The 21,692-nt window shown below is 42.3% G+C and overlaps 1 protein-coding gene and 1 non-coding gene across 2 annotated transcripts in view; one reads left to right on the top strand and one right to left on the bottom strand.

Annotated features, from left to right (window-relative positions):
- The first annotated feature begins 443 nt into the window (after positions 1-443).
- Positions 444-516, top strand: TRNAG-CCC (transfer RNA glycine (anticodon CCC)). Its single transcript has one exon. It is a non-coding gene; the product is annotated as a tRNA-Gly (tRNA).
- Positions 517-5,871: 5,355 nt separating this feature from the next.
- Positions 5,872-21,692, bottom strand: part of BRAP (BRCA1 associated protein) — a 37,802-nt gene continuing 21,981 nt past the window's right edge. Inside the window, exons 10-12 of the mRNA XM_007464867.1 lie at positions 16,446-16,535; positions 10,804-10,907; positions 5,872-8,295 (exon numbers count right to left, since the gene is read on the bottom strand). Of these exons, the coding sequence (XP_007464929.1) occupies positions 7,932-8,295; positions 10,804-10,907; positions 16,446-16,535 (558 nt within the window). The 3' untranslated portion in view covers positions 5,872-7,931. The remainder of the gene's footprint in view (positions 8,296-10,803; positions 10,908-16,445; positions 16,536-21,692) is intronic.

Here is a 21,692-nt window from a genome sequence, read left to right as displayed (position 1 = left end):
CGTGGGCTCTCTCTAGTTGCGGCGAGCGAGGTTACTTTTCGTTGCAGTGCGCAGGCTTCTTATTGCGGTGGCTTGTTGCAGAGCATGGGCTCTAGGCATACAAGCTTCAGTAGTTGCGGCACGCAGACTCAGTAGTTGTGGCTCTCGGGCTCTAGAGCGCAGTCTCAGTAGTTGTGGTGCACGGGCTTAGTTGCTCCGTGGCATGTGGGATCTTCCTAGACGAGGGCTCGAACCCATGTCCCCTGCGTTGACAGGCGGATTCTTAACCACTGCGCCACCAGGGAAGTCCCCTACTCACGTGTTTTAGAAGAGAAAGCTCCTACTATTGTTGTAAAGCAGTTAGAATATATAATTGTAAATAGGATAAGTAGAAATAAGTGGAGATGTGAGTTACATAACAAAAATTGGTATTGAATCTCTATCATAAATTAAGTTTGGGGACTTCCCTGGTGGTCCAGTGGGTAAGACTCTGCACTCCCAATGCAGGGGGCCCGGGTTTGATCCCTGGTCAGGGAACTAGATCCCACATACATGCTGCAACTAAGAGTTCACATGCCACAACTAAGGAGCCCATGTGCCACAACTAAAGATCCTGCACGCAACAACTAAAGATCCTGCAACCCGCGACAAAGATCCCACGTGCCACAACTAAGACCCGGTACAGCCAAAATAAATAAATAAATAGATAAACTAACTTTGACTTGTGATAAAAGAAGAAATAAAGAAAAAGCTCTTATAGAATATAAGAATATAGAATGGATAAACAAGGTCCTATTGTATAGCACATGGAACTATATTCAATATCCTGAGATAAACCATAATGGAGGGACTCGCTTGGTGACTCAGTGGTTAAGAATCTGCCTGCCAATGCAGGGGACATGGGTTCAGTCTCTGGTCCAGGAAGATCCCACATGCTGTGGAGCAACTAAGCCCATGCACCACAAGTACTGAGCCTGTGCTCTAGAGCCTGCGAGCCACAACTACTGAGCCCACGTGCTGCAACTACCGAAGCCCACGCGCCTAGAGCCCGTGCTCTGCAACGAGAAGCCACCACAATAAGAAGCCCACGCATCATGATGAAGAGTAGCCCCCGCTCGCCACAACAAGAGAAAGCCCTCACGTAGCAATGAAGACCCAACACAGCCAAAAATAAATAAATTTATTTTAAAAAACATAATGGAAAAGAATATTTTTAAAATGTATATATGTGTATAACTGAGTCACTTTGCTGTACACCAGAAATTAACACAACATTGTAAATCAACTAGACTTCAATTAAAATAAAACAGAAAAAACTCTTGGAAATATTTGTGCACAGACACATATACCAGTCTATACCTGCCAAATTAACACTGCTTTATAATATCCCTCAGTAGTTTATAAAAATCTTATTCTAGGCTTTCTCTTTCCCCTATTTATTCTGTAATTAATTGAAGCCACAAATTAAGCCGATCCCTCCAGAATCTAAAGTTTCCAGTTAGCCTGTTTATGCCTGTTTGACTGTGCCTTTGGGGGCAGTAACTGAGTCTACACGCTCAAAGAAAGGACTCTTTAGGGTCTAGATAGTTTTGTTCCAGAAGCAACTTTTCCAGCTGGGGAAGCACCTCGGCTCCCATGAAGCTCCATATAAAAGAACTGAGATGTCAGCTTACTTGCTTGGTGTGGCCTGGACTCCGAGTCCCCCAGGGTGAAGGGCCACGACAGACAATTTCCCAGAGCCGGCCCTCAGGTGTAGCAGGGGAAGCAGTGGCATTGTTTTCTTCCTCCTTCTTTATCAGCTCTGGCTCAGGCCCTGCTAAAGTGGGAGAAAGCCAGGGAGAAGTCAGAAAGTTCCATGAGGAGAGGGGAAGGCTTGCAGAGGGTGGGCGTGCAGAACTGCTGTCCTCACACACAAGTAATCTTAACTCAGTACTCTGCTCTTTTCCCAAAGCGATCACAGAACAGGAACTGGGGCCTGTGTCCTTTGTTCCCAAGTTCCAGTGTTAGGGGAGCAGCAGAGCGGAGTGGTGAGGAGACCAGATTTTGGGGTCAGACAATGCTGAGATGGGGCGTTACCCTTTTCACATGTTTCAGCTATGTGACCTCAAATCAATGCTGAAATATCCCCCACTGAGCCTTGGTTTCCTGATTTGTAAAATGGGATAACTCTACCTACCTTACAGACTGGTGTTGAGTACAAGGAAAGCACACTCAACGCAGTAACTATAGTTTGGTACGTGGTTGGGAATTCAACAAATGCCAGCTTGCCATGGAATCAAATGCCTCAACAAAGACAGGACTTGCTTCCGCTTCTAATTCTTGGCAAGAGCAAGGTGACTCTATCAGCTTTGGGTCCTACCAAAGAAAACAGAGATCTGGGGTCTGCCCCTCTGGATTGTGTACTTGAGGTAACCAGGGCTGGAAAAGAAGTCTCTCAAGGGGATGTTCTTTTAGGTTTTTTCTAGTCTACTTGGGTTCACACAAGCAAACAATAATCCAATCAGGGTTCTCTGGCATCAGTTACCTCCCTTCCCACAAGAATGTTCTCTCAGAAGGTGAAAGAAAAGTGTTTTTAAGAGTTCACCAAAAAGGCAGCCCTTTCCTGCGGGCTAACGGAGAAGAGAGACACGCTGCTTAGTGGGGCTTATCTTTCTGGGATTATTCTGGTTCTGAAAAGCAGCAGAACATACTTATTTACAACTGTGAGGGGCAGTTGGGGCCCCAGGGAGAGGAGATCCCGGCATACAGGAAAAAAAAGGAACAGGAGAGAGCTTTAGCCTGACTGTGGCCAAGCAGAGCCAGGAATCTCGCCAAAGAGAAAGTGCAGTATTGGCAGCAACCGAGAGGTCCTGTATAGACTTTTAGGAAAGATTCTGGGCCACAGCACGGGGCCTCCTCAATCGGGCCAGGAGAATCTGGCGGCGGTCCCCAGCCTGGGCCTGTTCCCACGTAATTGAAGTTGAATGTGCTGGGGGGAGGGAGCCGGAGGCTGCAGAATCTCGGAGTCCGCAGTTGGCCCTGTTTGGGATCAAAGCCAGTCAGTATTGATTTTGCGCAGCCTGGAAACAAATGAAACGAAGGCTGTTTTCCTGAGGTGTGCGTTTTGAAAGGAGGCTTTTCATTTGTTTCCCCAAGGACAGGTGGAGCAGGGAGCGGGGGGAGTTGTGACGTGGCTCTTCTGTTGCAGTCCCTTTGGCAAACGGTTTTGGGCTCATAGTTTCCAAGTGAGCATAAACTCATCAGAATGTGTGAGTGGGCATAGCTACAATGAGGGCTAGGTCCTTCACAAAAGATAGTTCCTGGAAAATGCTGCTGGAGGACCCGCTGGCTGTGTGTAATAAGTCCCAATTCACTCTCCACTGGAGTGTTTCCAAGCGAGCAACTCTCCTGATTCCTTCTGAAATTTTCCATTTCTTCTTCAGTTATAGGTCTTTCTCCGTGATTTGTTCTTCTGCCCTGCCCAGAAATTAGTTTGCGTTCTCTCTTTTTCAGTTAGCGCCGCAGCCTTTTGGTGTGAAGCACGATGGTAATGTTGTAAAGTGATACAAGCAGGTTTCTCAAGTGGTGGAAACACCTCCTTCTTTTAATGGCACTCACCTTCTCCCAGCCCTCTAGTGAAAGTCTGAATTTTTGGTGCTCTTTTTTTTTTTTTTTTTTGCGTTACGCGGGCCTCTCACTGCTGTGGCCTCTCCCGTTGCAGAGTGCAGGCCAGCGGCTATGGCTCATGGGCCCAGCCGCTCCGCGGCACGTGGGATCTTCCCGGACCGGGGCACGAACCCGTGTCCCCTACATCGGCAGGCGGACTCTCAACCACTGCGCCACTAGGGAAGCCCACTCTTTCTTTTTAAGTGAGGAAACAACTGAAAAGGAAGTTTGGTCTGGGACTTGCTGCTTCTTCCAGGCAGAAGATGGCAAAAGACATCTCCAGAGAGGCCAAGTTAGAACTGTTTTTCCTATTCAACCATTTATGCTCAGTGTGCCATAGGCTCACTTTGATCTTTTGAAAAGAATCGCACCGTCAATAGTGTTGTACTAGGGTAGATTCATTCTGGGTGTTGTACACCTTCATGGTCCAGGACCTTGCAGGTGATTGCACTCTTGGATGGACCCGTCCCCCCACTCCCTACTGGACAAACTTCTCTGCATTTACTTCGAGAGGCTGGATCTGAAATGAGTTTTGGGCCAGGGGATTTAGAACAGGGTCTGAAAAGAAGCAAAAGCTTCTTTAGTTCACGTCCTGTGCTTGGTAATTAGCCTTGGAGTAACAAATGTTATCCACACCAGTGCAGCTCCGTGCCAAGTACCAAAACTACATTTTGCAGCTGATTCCAGTGAGAAGTTTCTGACCCGAAGCAGTTCAGTATTAGGCCCCAAAGACCACAGTCATCCTGTATAAGACAACAGATTGTTCTTCTCTTCCTGGGCTTCTTTAATGCAGTAAGAATTCAAAATCCAGATTAAAAACCAACTGCAGAGCCCCTTTCGGGCTCTTGTAAGCTTTCAGAATCACAGTGAGAGAATACTCAGTTCATGAAGAGCATACTAGCTAAAATGATGCTAAACTAGTTTTGGCCTCCGGAAGTACAGCTTTCAAAATTCATGTCTGATAGAAACTGCTATTGTAAATGACAGCATTCCGGGGAGGGCACACGTGAGTTTCAGGGATGCAAGAAGAAGGGTTACCATCAAGTGGTAAATGGTTACCACTACCTTTAAAAAATACAAAGAGGATGTAAAGGAGTTGATTATGACATTGATCAGGATAAAGAGGCCACACTCCCTGTCCCCCACAAAAAAAGTAAAAAGTAAGTCTTATATAACTTCCCTGAAGTCTCCTAATGCACAAATGCAAAGAATGTTTTTTGCATGCCGCAGGCTGACCGCAGTACTGCATTTGCGGGGAGGAAATCAACTTCACATCACAGAGGAGACACTCAGCTTTGGCTCTGGGGTAAAACTCAGGGTTCCTAAAGGCAAAGGCTTTTCTCCCTATTACGACTTCACTCTGTCATTTAAAAATTTTAACTTTAAAAGCCACATCTGTTGGTGTAGTCACTGCACAGAATTCTAGGACTCCCGTTTCAGGAATTTTCACGAGCAAGAATGAAGACTGGCCAGCAGCAGAGGCCTGCCAGAGAACACTTGGTGCCTTCCTAAACTTGCTTCAGGTGTTGGCCAGGTCTCTGGGTAGCTGAGATGTCCCCCAGCACCACTGAAGAGTAGGAGCTGGGTCTTAAGAAATTCCTGAAAAATTTCCCTTCTACTGCCAAGAAGTAACACAGCAGAATGACCACGGCATAAATCAGCTTTATCTTGGAGAAAACAAAATAGCTTTCCTCAAATGTTTTAAGTGACTTTCCATTTTTAGATAAGCCCATGGACTTTATCACAACAAAGTAAAATCTGCCACCAGCCCAAGCAACGTGGCATCGTGCAGAGCAGCCAAATCTTACAGATAGTATTTGTAGCTTGTGTATCTCGGCTGCACTAGGAGAGGGGTTTCCAAGTGATGACAGAAGGTTGTTCATTTGTGATTTGCCAAGTTCTCCATATTCTACTGGCTGACTGTTTAAATCACTTTCTCAGCCCTTCTGATGAGGACAACTTCACTGCGCAAGCAGGAGCAGGGAGTTGCTTCAGTGCTTTTTCTTACATGGTGGATCCTTAACAAGTCACATTTATGACAGTTTCCAAAAATAAAACAACCTCAGCTCGGTGTAGGGCCTGGAAAAAAGTCTCAGGTGTAGAAATTGACTGCTTTTAGTTTGCAAAAGAATTGTGTGCCTGAGTCTTCTCCTAACCCAAGCTTCCAAATTCAGAGGATTTTCCCTATTCTGTACCTGGTTCAGCTTTTTCTTAGATTATTCACGTACAAGCACACGGGGCAGAATCATTTCAAAGTTTGGTTATTTTAATGCAATTTCATTGTTCAAGGTAGTATGGATACGTTAAGTGGTTCATTTCCATCCTGTAGGAAACACTAACAGCTTCTACCTTATGTAATTTTGTCAAATTCAAACATGACTCGTTGACCGGTTTAATAAAACATTTTCTTTACATAGCTTGACAAGATTTTTTTCTGGAACATTTTTTTAAACCTTCAAGTAGTTTGGAAACATTTGCCTATTTGCTCATTCCTCTGGGCACAGCCTTTCAGAGCATTTATCCCACCTATACTGAAAATCTCTGTTCTCCCAGCTGGTGGCACGGCTGCTTGGTGGAGGTGATCGCAGAGACATGAGCGAGCAAGCTTTGTCAACTACTTCTAATTCTCTTAATTAGTATGCTGCGATCCACCCCAGCTTCTGCAAGGTCACACATGCAAGACAAGTACTTGGCCAAGAAAAGCAGGATTCTAACTAGTGTAAAAATAGATTTTAAATAAAATAGAATCTCTATAGGAAAGAGAATTAAGTTAGCTTCCCATTCCCACTCTTGCTTTAGGATATCTGTATATATAAGTGCAAGGGGGACTCATGGAGTTGGTTTGCCCTAAGAAAAAATTGAGAATGTCTGAGTACATTCATGTTGCAAAGTTACAGGGAAGGTTCTTTGGGAAATGCTGCGGCACATCCCACAGAAGTGGATGGTGATTAGCGAGACAGTTGGTGTGCGAACAAATAACGTGCAAAATGTTTAGGTCAAAGAGGATGAGGCCTAATCGTAGGCTAAAAACCAATTCTGAAGTGTGATAATTTGAAAACCTTGGCTAATTATAAACACAGGAAAGAAAACCCATCATTTAACACTATGTCTTGTTAACCTACCCAGCTACCTCTTTTGGAAGCGAAATTCCAACACGGGTCTTACTTTAATTTTGCTTAATTTCCACACATTACGAATTTTTTTTTTTGACATTTCTGTTTCTAGAAAAAATACACAGCCCCTCTGTTGGCCCACACAAGCATTACATGAGTGTTTTAAAGGGGCCTCTGTTAAAATTCTAATTTTTGGATTTAGCAGCAGCCTTTTGGATATGCCTTGAAGGCATAATTGAAAATCTGCCCAAGCTCGCTTTAGCCGCAACCTGAACACGCAGCCCAATCTTTTGTAAACACTCAGAAAATACTGATCCCAGCAAAATACAGTCAGCCAGTCAGAGGCCTCACTCTGCCTTTTCACATGGATGATAAATCTGCCTGCTTATTCTTGCTGGATGCTAGGAAATCCATTCTGAGATTTGAGTCTCAGAGCAAACATTTAGCCTCCTTCTCTGAGGTACATAATGAGCTGTGGAGGCATCAAAAATAAACAAAGTGGGGACATCACCATTTTTCCTACACTGGGTCCACTCAGTCTGCTCGGGGCTGTTTGTTTTTCCTGGCTAGGCCTGGAGCAAGAGGAGATGGCTGCTGGTGACAAGCCAGTGCCAGGTTTACAGACCCAGCCTCTTTTCATGTAACATTTGACCAATTATTCAATTCCCTGGACGCAGGGAGGGATGCCAATGCTAATGCTAGGGAATTTTCATAAATCCTCAGTGGCCATGGAGAACCTCTCTCTCAAGCAGCTGCGATGACCTCAGGCAGGTTTGGTGCTTTAAGGATAGTTACCTTTGAGGGGACACAAAAAAATTCTACCTCTTAAAGTGATTCCAGAACTGAATGTCTAATACACCAACTCAATAAATACAACAGAAAAATGCACAGCAGAGTTGGGGCATCTATCAAGTAGGAAGGCAAAATGGTCATCAGAACGTCTGAGGTCAGTGAACTATTACAGTTGAAAAAAGCAGCCACCTTTGAAAACACTGCCCGTTTCCCTCAGCTCTACAAGCTCTCAGCCCTCTAACGTTCGTTACACCACACGGTAGCAAATGAAAGATCCGAACAACTGCGGCTTGATCTTCACTTATACTTATTCAGGGTCCACCCTCACATTTAGCTGAAGGCCCCAGCACACCCTTGCTGTGCCAGGGAAAACAGTCTCAAGGACATGTGTTTTTCTGAAGGTCACTTGCCCCTCTTGCTGCGGCCCTTCCTGGAAGACAGCTTCCCGCTGCCCCCCGAAGATGGAGGGCTTGAGGCCGAGGCCATGGCAATGTTGATCTGTCCCTCCTGGATTTCCTGCCGGGTCTCAGCGGGCAGGTGGTTGATCTTCTGCTGCGTCTCCAGGTAGAACATGACGTCCCGCAGCTGCTCCTGGATCTCAGTGATCTGCAGGTCCTTCTGGTCGCAGGTCTCCTTTAATACCCTCTCCTCTTCCTTCAGCTTGTTCTGCAGGAGGACTTGGTTGGCTCGCAAACACTTGTTCATTTCCTGCTCCTCTTTGAGCTCTGTGGTGAGTTTGGCCACTTTCGTGTTTAGCTGAGTGCACCTTTTACAAAACAAAGGAAGATAAAGCACGTTTTTCATTTGCTGACACAGTCCCCTTTCTGCTCTGGGATTGAACAGAGGAGCCATGACCTCAGAAGCCATTTAGGGCAGACCCCTCCCTCCCATGGCCAGGGGGACTGGTTTGCTGCCATTGCAACAGCTACCTAAAACAAGAATTTTGCTCTAGTTAACTCAAGTGTAGCCTCAGGACATTTTTTTTTTTTTTAAAGGATCAGAAAATTTTCAATAGCAGAAACTATTCTGTGATTCATGGTAAAATTTCTACTGCTTCTCTGTTTTGTTTACATGAGTGGCTTAAGAGATGATAGCTGTGATAAAGAAGTTATGAAGAAAAGTGACATTCTTAAAGAGTCAAGTACTCTGATCTCCACTGCATTTGCTGGAGAAGAGTTTGCAAGAATAGGGAGTGCCTTACTGATGCTCAGTCTTACTCACAAGTAAAGAATGACAAAACACCACTTGAGATACCATTTTTATGTATCAGAATGCCAAAGAGCTCATATGTGGGAAAAGGGGGTACTCCCACACGCTGGTACTAGAGTGTGAACTGGCACAAACTCCTTGGAAGTCAACTTGACACCATCTATGAAAATCAAAATTTCACCTACCCTTTCACATAGCTATTCTACTTCCAGGAATTTATCCTATAAAGTAAATATACTCAGGACTGCACTAAATGACAAATGCAGAAAGATGCTTATTGCAACATTGTTCATAATAGTGTGAGACTTGAAACAACTTACATGTCCTTCAAGGGGAACTGGTTAAAATTATTACGGGACCTTCATATGATGTTACAAAGATCAGAATAGATCTAGATATGCCAGTACAAAAAAACCCAAAAAACCAAAAAACTCCAAAACAGAATATTTTACCAAATAGAATACCTAATATTATTCAAGTTTTGTAGAAAAAAGATGTATATGAGAGGTTTACACAGGTACTGCAAAAGACTGAGAACAACAAATATTCACTGGTACCATTAATAATGGTTACCTCTACATAGCCAGATTTGGGGGTGAAAGAAAACTTCCAGTTTTAACTTTTAAATTCTTTGGAAAGTTCAATTTGTTAGGGTGCTGAAAGTACAGGAGAATTTTTGATTTGTATTTCTATTAATGTAGTGCTGTTTTCACAGCAGTTAAAAAACACCTTTGCAGGGGGCTTCCCTGGTGGCGCAGTGGTTGAGAGTCCACCTGCCGATGCAGGGGACACGGGTTCGTGCCCCGGTCCAGGAAGATCCCACATGCCGCGGAGCGGCTGGGCCCGTGAGCCATGGCCTCTGAGCCTGCGCATCCGGAGCCTGTGCTCCGCAATGGGAGAGGCCACAACAGTGAGAGGCCCGCATAAGGCAAAAGAACAAACAAACAAAAAACAAACAAACAAAAACACACCTTTGCTGAAGAGTTTCTTTTGGGGTGATAAAAAATTCTGGAACCATACAGTGGTCATAGCTGCACAACACTGTGAGCTGCATACTTAAAACGGCAGAATCTACGTTACATAGATTTTACCCCCCAATCCCCCCACACAAATGACTAAAAATATCCACCTATTTGCAATGAGGGAAAACAGGTGAAAGGTATGCGGGAATTCTTTGCACTATCTTTGCAACCTTTTTGTAAAACTAAATTTATCCCAAGATTAAAAAAAAAAACTTAAGGGACAATTATCCCCCTTAAATTTATTTTTTATCCATTTGTCTGTAGTAAAAATATCCAATTATTTTTGTGAGTATAACTTAAAACTATAAAGGTAGTTTCAATCAGTAGCAATTATCTTCCCAAATAACACTAGTAGAGTCTGTTCTTGCCATGTTGTTGATGAGTTTCTTTCTTTCTTTCTTTTTTTTTTTTTTTGCGGTACGCGGTCCTCTCACTGTTGTGGCCTCTCCCATCGTGGAGCACAGGCTCTGGACGCGCCGGCTCAGTGGCCATGGCTCACGGGCCCAGCCGCTCCGCGGCATGTGGGATCCTCCCAGACCGGGGCACAAACCCATGTCCCCTGCATCGGCAGGCGGACTCCCAACCACTGCGCCACCAGGGAAGCCCTGTTGATGAGTTTTTTGCTCCATATTCAACATCTTTGGCCTGTAATTCCCGACCAAGACCAGAACACATGCCATCTTCAGCTTAAATGTAAATCTCTTTCCTAACTGTCATTTTTCAGCCACCATGGCTCAGAGATGCTCTGGGCACAAGGAAGCTACTTTCTACAGGCCAAAATGGAAGATACTTGCATGTAGCATGAGCACAGACATCAGGAGAGCGTCCTGCATTCCACATGGCATCCATCTGGCGTGAAACACTGAATTTTTTAGTAAACAGGAAGTCACAGTAGGTTTGCTCCATATATGGGGATAGCCCTGAAAACTTGGTGATACACACTTGACAATGAGACTGTGTCCACGGGTATAAAGGAGATTATCTGTTTATGGAACCTGTTAGAATAAAAAAGTTAATTAAAAGAACAGGCCAGTTATACCTACTTTCTTTCCACAGACTGCTTTTCTTTCAGGAGATCATTTAGTCTGTGCTCCAAATTATCACATTTCTCAATTGTTTCTTTAAATTTGGTCTTCATGTTGTTAATCTGAAAGAGCAAACAGATCAGTTTCACTTCACAAAGACAAAGCTGTGTGGCCTTTGGGGCTAACATCACAATTTTTTTTCCAATTACCTGTCTTTAACTTTCACAAACCAAATTTGGAAAAGGTGAGACCATTATCTGAAAGAATTTCTGCAATAGGAATAAAAATTTTGAGAAATCCTTTTTTTCTTACCATTTCTCTAAACCAGGATGAAGAGGGTCAAGAGCTACTGAATGTTGAGTGAAACTGCCAGAAGGTAAAGAGCTTCAGGTTGTAGAGCATGAGATGATTTATGAGGCCAGACCAGAACCTCCCATTCTTTTTTTTTTAAATTGAAGTGTAGCTGATGATATTGTGTAATATTGTGTTAGTTTCAGGTGTACAACAAAGTGATTCATATATATATATTTCAGATTATTTCCATTATAGGTTTTCGTCTTTTCTGAATATATGCCCAGGAGTGGGATTGCAGGATCATATGGCAGTTGTTTTTAGTTTTTTAAGGAACCTCCATACTGTCTTCCATAGTGGCTGCACCAATTTACATTCCCATCAACAGTGTAGGAGGGCAGAATCTCCAATTCTTAACTGACCAGTTTTTTAACTCTTGAGATCATATTCTAAAAGTTACACTTGACCCTTGAACAATGTGTGGTCTCGACCCTCCTTGAAGTCGAAAATCTGAGTATAACTTTATTGTCGGCACTCCGTATCCATGGTTCTCCATCTGTGGATTCAACCATTTGTGGATCCTTCAGTACTGTAGCAGGTATCCACTGAAAACAATCCACATATAAGTGGATCTGCGCAGTTCAAATCCATGCTTTTAAGTGACAATTGTATTATCCAAATAATCTGAAGTTACTTGTAACAGGTGATTCTGTTTGGTGATTTTTTCCATCCAAATTCACTATTAATTTTCTCATGTATTGTGAAGCCATATGGAACATAAGCAGTTCTTATTTTGAGTTTATATAAAGGCAATTTACAGAGAGAATTCAAATTACATTGTCTTAAAAACTTAAGAGAAATTAAAAATTCTGGTGTATTATGTGTCAGATGGCAGCAATCCTAGCAAGGAGTCTGTGGAAGTCTAGTTATGTAGACACCGGATTCACACAGGTGTTAAGATCTACAGACTTGGGAAACATTTCAACTCCACTTGTCTAAGGACACGGGAAGACAGGTGGATCGTGAGGTAATAATAATAGGAACAGAAGTGACTGAGAATTTAAATCCTATGGCCCAGGCCCTGGCTAGGTGTTTTATAGGTAGTATCTCATTTATTGTCTATAACAAGCCTATGACTTAGGTATGTAAACTTTTTACAGAAACTGAGGCTTAGAGAAAGGTGAGGCAATACACTCCAAGGTCACCCAGCTCGAGTGACATGGGTCCAAGATTGGACCCCCAAGTCTGGGTCCAAAGCCAAGTTCTAAAACTCTCTCTGCAATATACGGGAGGCCAAAGCTCTATAGCAAAGGAAAACTGACCTCTTGGCAAGATTTAAACTCTTAGCAGAGATCCGTGATGCATGCAACATCCATCACGCCAGAAAAAGGGCCACTACTTTTAACGCTTTCTTTTTTTTTTTTTTTTTTGCAGTATGCGGGCCTCTCACTGTTGTGGCCTCTCCCGTTGCGGAGCACAGGCTCCAGACGCACAGGCTCAGCGGCCATGGCTCACGGGCCCAGCCGATCTGAGGCACGTGGGATCTTCCCGGACCGGGGCACGAACCCGCGTCCCCTGCATCGGCAGGCGAACTCCCAACCACTGCGCCACCAGGGAAGCCCTTAATGCTTTCTTTTTAAACATTTGCTACGGCTCGCCTAGCAGGTCTCTAACAGCACTGCTCCCTCTTTTTTTAAATAAGAAATTAACTGTTTTGTAGAAATTAACTTTAGAGCCAACGTCATTAAGTTGGAAGAACATGCAATTAAAGAGAGATTTCTAAAAGTTCCTCTATGTCATAAAAATAAAAATAGCTTTCAAATTGCTCTCATTCTATTTGGTATTAATTTTCTCCTCAATATTGTTTTAAAATAAGACCACTAGTTCCTTCTGACATTTTCTCTTAAACTGACTCCTGTCAGTTTAGGGAAATTGCAAAGGACAGAAATGACCACCAAAAGGAACCAAACTGTCTGTTTTGGTCACTAAAGACAATAAGCTAAACACATTTAAATCAAGATGAAAAATATCTAGTAACCTCAAAAAGGTTTCTGATATTGCTAGAGACAAATGTTACAATGGCTTAAATTAGTGTTTGTTTTTTTAAAATTTATTTTTATTTTTGGCTGCACTGGGTCTTCATTGCTGCGTGTGGGCTTTCTCTAGTTGCAGCGAGCGGGGGCTACTCTTCGTTGTGGTGCGTGGGCTTCTCGTTGTGGTGGCTTCTCTCATTGCGGAGCATGGGCTCTAGGCACGCAGGCTTCAGTAGTTGTGGCACACAGGCTCCGTAGTTGTGGTTCGCAGGCTCTAGAGCGCAGGGTAAGCAGTTGTGGTGCACAAGCTTAGTGGCTCTGCAGTATGTGGGATCTTCTCGGACCAGGGCTTGAACCCGTGTCCCCTGCATTGGCAGGCGGGTTCTTAACTACTGCGCCACCAGGGAAGTCCTAAATTAGTGGTTTTAAAAGCACTTCTGACCATTAGCCCTCAGTAAGAAACACTTAGTACACACACACACACACACACACACACACACACACACCCTGATACAAAAGTTTCACAAAACAATATTAAATGTGATACACTCTGACATCTACCCTATGCTAATAAAAATGCCAGCTGTAGACACCAAACTCAGTTCACAATCCACACCTGGAGAAAGAGCAATTTCTATATGGAGCTAGAGGTTTAAAAACAAAAGAGGTATCTTTAGGGGAATGCACCTGTACTGATGGCCTACTCTATGCTTTTATACATGGCCCCACTGAAACTATGAACCTTCAAGTGGGTATGAGCTTCATTTTCCAGAACAGACTCTGCTCACATACTACAGCAACTGTACTACCTAAGGCATCGGGGAACTGGAATAGTATTATAATTGAAGTCTGCAGTGAATTTCAACCTGCAGCTCCTCTCCTCCCCAACATTAATTTACCTTTATATGAGGCCCATGACCAAGAATCTCTACCAGTGAAATGCACGGTTACTGTTTCTCCCTGCATGTGCTCTACTGCTGAAGGTGCCAACGGACAGAGGACTGGTCAAAAGGAGGACAGCAGCAGGAACAAAAGGCTTGCATCACGAATTAACTTACGGATAAGTGACATTTTTTACTAGAAAACAAAATATCCTTTTCAAGCTTTTTATTTAGGGCTGCCCTTGCCTCTGCCTTATCCCTACCTAAAAGTAGACACAAGTTTCACATTTTTAGCTTCCCTGCCCCTTGACTTGCTTTCCATGGGCGTGTGTTAGGGAATGCAGTTAATCCTAAAGAATCTTAAAGGGCAGAGAGAATCCTGAGCTTAGCTCTCAAGGGTCTGCACAAAGCACTTTAGGTGCTCACGCTGGTATAGCCCGTAGAAAAACCCATTAGTGAGGCTGCATGGAGTTGCCAGTGCTCCTCCCTGGGAGCCCCAAACCTGACACCAAGTGGCAGCGACCTCTGCTCTGCCTTGTGAGTGCCATCAGACGCACCTCCTTCCCACGTGGACTCCAATCAAGCCCTATTCAGAACAGTATGTCAAGTGACCTGAAGCCCCTCTGGAAAGGCACTTCCATTGCTTAGAAGGTTCCTGTAAGAATTTTTTTTTTTAATTGCTTTATTTATTTATTTATGGCTGTGTTGGGTCTTCGTTTCTGTGCGAGGGCTTTCTCTAGTTGTGGCAAGCGGGGGCCACTCTTCATCGCGGTGTGCGGGCCTCTCACTCTCGCGGCCTCTCTTGTTGCGGAGCACAGGCTCCAGACACGCAGGCTCAGTAGTTGTGGCTCACGGGCCCAGTTGCTCCGTGGCATGTGGGATCTTCCCAGACCAGGGCTCGAACCCGTGTTCCCTGCATTAGCAGGCAGATTCTCAACCACTGGGCCACCAGGGAAGCCCCCCCTGTAAGAATTTCATCATGAACCTTTCACCAAAGATCATTTTAAAGCTGGTGTTAAGCCTTAATGAAAAAACCTGATTTCTCTTCATTTGTAGGCATACTCAGAAACTTGGGTCCACGGGCCTGGCATAAAGTGAAAGCTTGGCCCTGCCTGCTAAGCTCCACAATAACACCAGCTACCACTGAGGTGAGCCCCAAACCTGGCTCTGCAGTCCCCTCATCTGAGGGCCCAGTTGCTGGTGAGGATTTACAAAGTTATTAAAATAATCACTTTAAAAATAATCATTTAAGTCAATCATTTAAAAACATTTAAAAGCCTTTACTTAACACTAAGAGAATCACTGAATTATGAACACTGTCTCTAGGTCCTGATAATGGTTCCCAGAGCCCTAGTTATACACGAACACTCAGGTGCTCACTGGTTTTCAAAGTCCCTGGTCTGGAACCCTCAGGGTTCCTTGTACATGCTGGAGCCAAAGGCCAAACCAAGCAGGTGGAGCTCTGGGCCACTCTGGGCCGGGTTTCCACCAAAATCACATCACTTTTCTGTCCATCCGAGTAGTGAATGGCCTTTTCTTTAAAGCATTATTTTGTTAAATTTTCAAGACTACTGCCCTAGACCAATAAGGTGCCATGGTGACCACTTCAGCACCTCTGCCTAATTTTATTCCCTTCAGTTTCAAAGCACCATCTTGTTGCCTCAGGAGCCCATATTCAGCTCCCCAAAGCAGCTGTTCCCAAGGTGACAAACCAACTGGCTGACTGAAAGTCCAAACCCTCATGCACATACTTCTATTTTTTAAATGGAATTGCACAAGGCACTAGAAAACCTGATTGAAGTTAACAAACAAACAACATCCCAACCCCAAAATACCAAGCCTTTAAGTCCAAGGTTTCTTTTGTTTCAGGTACGTAGCAAGTATTTTACTTCTTCCTTAACTTAGTATAGTATAGGGCTCAGCACAAAATAAAATTGTGTGTAGGGCTCAGCACACAATAAAATCTTCTTGATTTACTAATCCTAGGTGAGAATATATGTCTGCTTCCCTTCCCTTTTAAATTATGCTTAGTTGACTACATTTGCAATAGCGTACTTCTGTCTCTTCCTTTTCCTCTTTTCGACTAACTTCATTCTCATTGTGGTCTAGTTTCTTGTTCCCTGATACGATCTTCTGGGGCTACGTCTCTAGCATAGTGACAAGTCAGGTGTTTACTACTTGTCCCTGGAAACTTGATGTAGAGTTAGGTTACTGGGGTGAGCCAACTGATTCCAAATCTTTTCTTTTTCCTACCCCTTACTAGCCCCCAGCTTTGTTGAGATTTAACTGACATGTAACAAAGGTTTCTTTTTAGAGGTAAACCAGTTCTCTACCTATAGATGAGACTGAGAAGGAAGACTCTGAGACCCCTTTTTCCCTGTACTCTTCATTCTCCCCCCAACATCAGGCTGTCCTGGCATGTGGCATTTGAGCAGTCACCAGACCAGAAACTTACTTCCTCTGCTGTGTCCTTCTCTATCCGAACTATCTTGTTTTCCCAGTAGATTCGTTGAGACTCCAGCTGGCTTGTTAGTAAATATGAATACTACAAGAACAGAGAATGAACACCAAAACATAAGTCACAGTTGTCAGTCTCCGAAATTCAATTAAAACCTGACTTTTAATGACATGCAGAAGATTAAGAGGAACATACAGAATGTATATTACACCTTGGTTCCACTCTACTCAATAAACTAGGGGAACACAGAGATGACAATTACACTTTGGTCCTCTGGGGGCTTACAATCTATACGGACAAACAGAGAAATGTACAATTTAAAAAACCCTTAGGTTTCTGTTTAAGCTGACTTCAAGAAGAACTACATGGTTGTTTTTTTTTTACATCTTTATTGGGGTATAATTGCTTTACAATGGTGTGTTAGTTTCTGCTTTATAACAAAGTGAATCAGTTATACATATACATATGTTCCCATATCTCTTTCCTCTTGTGTCTCCCTCCCTCCCACCCTACCTATCCTACCCCTCCAGGCGGTCACAAAGCATGGAGGTGATCTCCCTGTGCTATGCGGCTGCTTCCCACTAGCTATCTACCTTACGTTTGGTAGTGTATATATGTCCATGCCTCTCTCTCCCTTTGTCACAGCTCACCCTTCCCGCTCCCCATATCCTGAAGTCTGTTCTCTAGTGGTCTGTGTCTTTATTCCTATCTTACCCCTAGGTTCTTCATGACATTTTTTTCTTAAATTCCATATATATGTGTTAGCATACGGTATTTGTCTCTCTCTTTCTGACTTACTTCACTCTGTATTACAGACTCTAGGTCTATCCACCTCATTACAAATAGCTCAATTTCGTTTCTTTTTATGGCTGAGTAATATTCCATTGTATATATGTGCCACATCTTCTTTATCCATTCATCCGACGATGGGCACTTAGGTTGTTTCCATCTCTGGGCTATTGTAAATAGAGCTGCAATGAACATTTTGGTACATGACTCTCTTTGAATTATGGTTTTCTCAGGGTATATGCCCAGTAGTTGGATTGCTGGGTCATATGGTAGCTCTATTTGTAGTTTTTTAAGGAACCTCCATACTGTTCTCCACAGTGGCTGTACCAATTCACATTCCCACCAGCAGTGCAAGAGTGTTCCCTTTTCTCCACACCCTCTCCAGCATTTATTGTTTCTACATTTTTTGATGATGGCCATTCTGACTGGTGTGAGATGATATCTCATTGAAGTTTTGACTTGCATTTATCTAATGATTAATGGTGTTGAGCATTCTTTCATGTGTTTGTTGGGAGTCTGTATATCTTCTTTGGAGAAATGTCTATTTAGGTCTTCTGCCCATTTTTTGATTGGGTTGTTTGTTTTTTTGTTATTGAGCTGCTTGAGCTGCTTGTAAATTTTGGAAATTAATCCTTTGTCAGTTGCTTCATTTGCAAATATTTTCTCCTATTCTGAGAGCGGTCTTTTGGTCTTGTTTATGGTTTCCTTTGCTGTGCAAAAGCTTTGAAGTTTCATTAGGTCCCATTTGTTTATTTTTGTTTTTATCTCCATTACTCTAGGAGATGGGTCAAGAAGGATCTTGCTGTGATTTATGTCATAGAGTGTTCTGCCTATGTTTTCCTCTAAGAGTTTGATAGTTTCTGGCCTTACATTTAGGTCTTTAATCCATTTTGAGCTTATTTTTGTGTATGGTGTTAGGGAGTGATCTAATCTCATACTTTTACATGTACCTGTCCAGTTTTCCCAGCACCACTTATTGAAGAGGCTGTCCTTTCTCCACTGTACATTCCTGCCTCCTTTATCAAAGATAAGGTGACCATATGTGCATGGGTTTATCTCTGGGGTTTCTATCCTGTTCCATTGATCTATCTTTCTGTTTCTGTACCAGTACTATACTGTCTTGATTACTGTAGCTTTGTAGTATAGTCTGAAGTCAGGCAGCCTGATTCCTCCAGCTCCATTTTTTGTTCTCAAGATTGCTTTGGCTATTCGGGGTCTTTTGTGTTTCCATACAAATTGTGAAATTTTTTGTTCTAGTTCTGTGAAAAATGCCAGTGGTAGTTTGATAGGGATTGCATTGAATCTATAGATTGCTTTGGGTAGTAGAGTCATTTTCACAATGTTGATTCTTCCAATCCAAGAACATGGTATATCTCTCCATCTGTTTGTATCATCTTTAATTTCTTTCATCAGTGTCTTATAATTTTCTGCATACAGGTCTTTTGTCTCCTTAGGTAGGTTTATTCCTAGATATTTTATTCTTTTTGTTGCAATGGTAAATGGGAGTGTTTTCTTGATTTCACTTTCAGATTTTTCATCATTAGTATATAGGAATGCCAGAGATTTCTGTGCATTAATTTTGTATCCTGCTACTTTACCAAATTCATTGATTAGCTCTAGTAGTTTTCTGGTAGCATCTTTAGGATTCTCTATGTATAGTATCATGTCATCTGCAAACAGTGACAGCTTTACTTCTTCTTTTCCGATTTGGATTCCTTTTATTTCCTTTTCTTCTTTTCTTCTCTGAGCTAAAACTTCCAAAACTATGTTGAATAAGAGTGGTGAGAGTGGGCAACCCTGTCTTGTTCCTGATCTTAGTGGAAATGCTTTCAGTTTTTTACCATTGAGGACGATGTTGTCTGTGGATTTGTCATATATGGCCTTCATTATGTTGAGGAAAGTTCCTTCTATGCTCACTTTCTGCAGGGTTTTTATCATAAATGGGTGTTGAATTTTGTCGAAAGCTTTCTCTGCATCTATTGAGATGATCATATGGTTTTTCTCCAATTTGTTAATACGGTTTATCACATTGATTGATTTGCATATACTGAAAAATCCTTGCATTCCTGGAATAAACCCCACTTGATCATGGTGTATGACCCTTTTAATGTGCTGTTGGATTCTGTTTGCTAGTATTTTGTTAAGGATTTTTTTAATCTATGTTCATCAGTGATATTGGTCTGTAGTCTTCTTTCTTTGTGATATCCTTGTCTGATTTTGGTATCAAGGTGATGGTGGCCTCGTAGAATGAATTTGGAAGTGTTCCTCCCTCTGCTATATTTTGGAAGAGTTTGAGAAGGATGGGTGTTAGCTCTTCTCTAAATGTTTGATGGAATTCTCCTGTGAAGCCATCTGGTCCTGGGCTTTTGTTTGTTGGAAGATTTTTAATCACAGTTTCAATTTCAGTGTTTGTGATTGGTCTGTTCATATTTTCTATTTCTTCCTGATTCAGTCTTGGCAGTTTGTGCATTTCTAAGAATTTGTCCATTTCTTCCAGGTTGTCCATTTTATTGGCATAGAGTTGCTTGTAGTAATCTCTCATGATCCTTTGTATTTCTGCAGTGTCCCTTGTTACTTCTCCTTTTTCATTTCTAATTCTATTGATTTGAGTCTTCTCCCTTTTTTTCTTGATGAGTCTGGCCAATGGTTTATCAATTTTGTTTACCTTCTCAAAGAACCAGCTTTTAGTTTTATTGATCTTTGTTATCGTTTCCTTCATTTCTTTTTCATTTATTTCTGATCTGATTTTTATGATTTCTTTCCTTCTGCTAATGTTGGGGGTTTTTGTTCTTCTTTCTCTAATTCTTTAGGTGCAAGGTTAGGTTGTTTATTTGAGATGTTTCCTGTTTCTTAAGGTGGGCTTGTATTGCTAAAAACTTCCCTCTTAGAACTGCTTTTGCTGCATCCCATAGGTTTTGGGTCGTTGTATCTCCATTGTCATTTGTTTCTAGGTATTTTTTAATTTCCTCTTTGATTTCTTCAGTGATCACTTCGTTATTAAGTAGTGTATTGTTTAGCCTCCATGTGTTTGTATTTTTTACAGCTCTTTTCCTATAATTGATATCTAGTCTCATGGCGTTGTGGTCGGAAAAGATACTTGATACAATTTCAATTTTCTTAAATTTACCAAGGCTTGATTTGTGACCCAAGATATGATCTATCCTGGAGAATGTTCCATGAGCACTTGAGAAAAATGTGTATTCTGTTGTTTTTGGATGGAGTGTCCTATAAATATCAATTAAGTCCATCTTGTTTAATGTATCATTTAAAGCTTGTGTTTCCTTATTTATTTTCATTTTGGATGATCTGTCCATTGGTGAAAGTGGGGTGTTGAAGTCCCCTACTATGAATGTGTTACTGTCGATTTCCCCTTTTATGGCTGCTAGTTTTTGCCTTATGTATTGAGGTGCTCCTATGTTGGGTGCATAAATATTTACAATTGTTATATCTTCTTCTTGGATCGATCCCTTAATCATTATGTAGTGTCCTTCTTTGTCTCTTCTGATAGTCCTTATTTTAAAGTCTATTTTGTCTGATATGAGAATTGCTACTCCAGCTTTCTTTTGGTTTCCATTTGCATGGAATATCTTTTTCCATCCCCTTACTTTCAGTCTGTATGTGTCTCTAGGTCTGAAGTGGGTCTCTTGTAGACAGCATATATATGGGTCTTGTTTTTGTATCCATTCAGCCAATCTGTGTCTTTTGGTGGGAGCATTTAGTCCATTTACATTTAAGGTAATTATCGATATGTATGTTCCTATTCCCATTTTCTTAATTGTTTTGGGTTTGTTATTGTAGGTCTTTTCCTTCTCTTGTGTTTCTTGCCTAGAGAAGTTCCTTTAGCATTTGTTGTAAAGCTGGTTTGGTGGTGCTGAACTCTCTCAGCTTTTGCTTGTCTGTAAAGGTTTTAATTTCTCCATCAAATCTGAATGAGATCCTTGCTGGGTAGAGTAATCTTGGTTGTAGGTTTTTCTCCTTCATCACTTTAAATATGTCCTGCCACTCCCTTCTGGCTTGCAGAGTTTCTGCTGAAAGATCAGCTGTTAACCTTATGGGGATTCCCTTGTGTGTTATTTGTTGTTTTTCCCTTGCTGCTTTTAATATGTTTTCTTTGTATTTAATTTTTGACAGTTTGATTAATATGTGTCTTGGCGTATTTCTCCTTGGATTTATCCTGTATGGGACTCTCTGTGCTTCCTGGACTTGATTAACTATTTCCTTTCCCATATTAGGGAAGTTTTCAACTATAATCTCTTCAAATATTTTCTCAGTCCCTTTCTTTTTCTCTTCTTCTTCTGGAACCCCTATAATTCGAATGTTGGTGCGTTTAATGTTGTCCCAGATGTCTCTGAGGCTGTCCTCAGTTCTTTTCATTCTTTTCTCTTTATTCTGCTCTGCAGTAGTTATTTCCACTACTTTATCTTCCAGGTCACTTATCCGTTATTCTGCCTCAGT

Source organism: Lipotes vexillifer, unplaced genomic scaffold, assembly GCF_000442215.2.
Source record: "Lipotes vexillifer unplaced genomic scaffold, Lipotes_vexillifer_v1.1 scaffold2030, whole genome shotgun sequence".
NCBI lineage: Eukaryota > Metazoa > Chordata > Mammalia > Artiodactyla > Lipotidae > Lipotes > Lipotes vexillifer.
The sequence above is the reverse complement of the archived record's forward strand: the minus strand, read 5'-3'. Positions and strand labels throughout refer to the sequence as shown.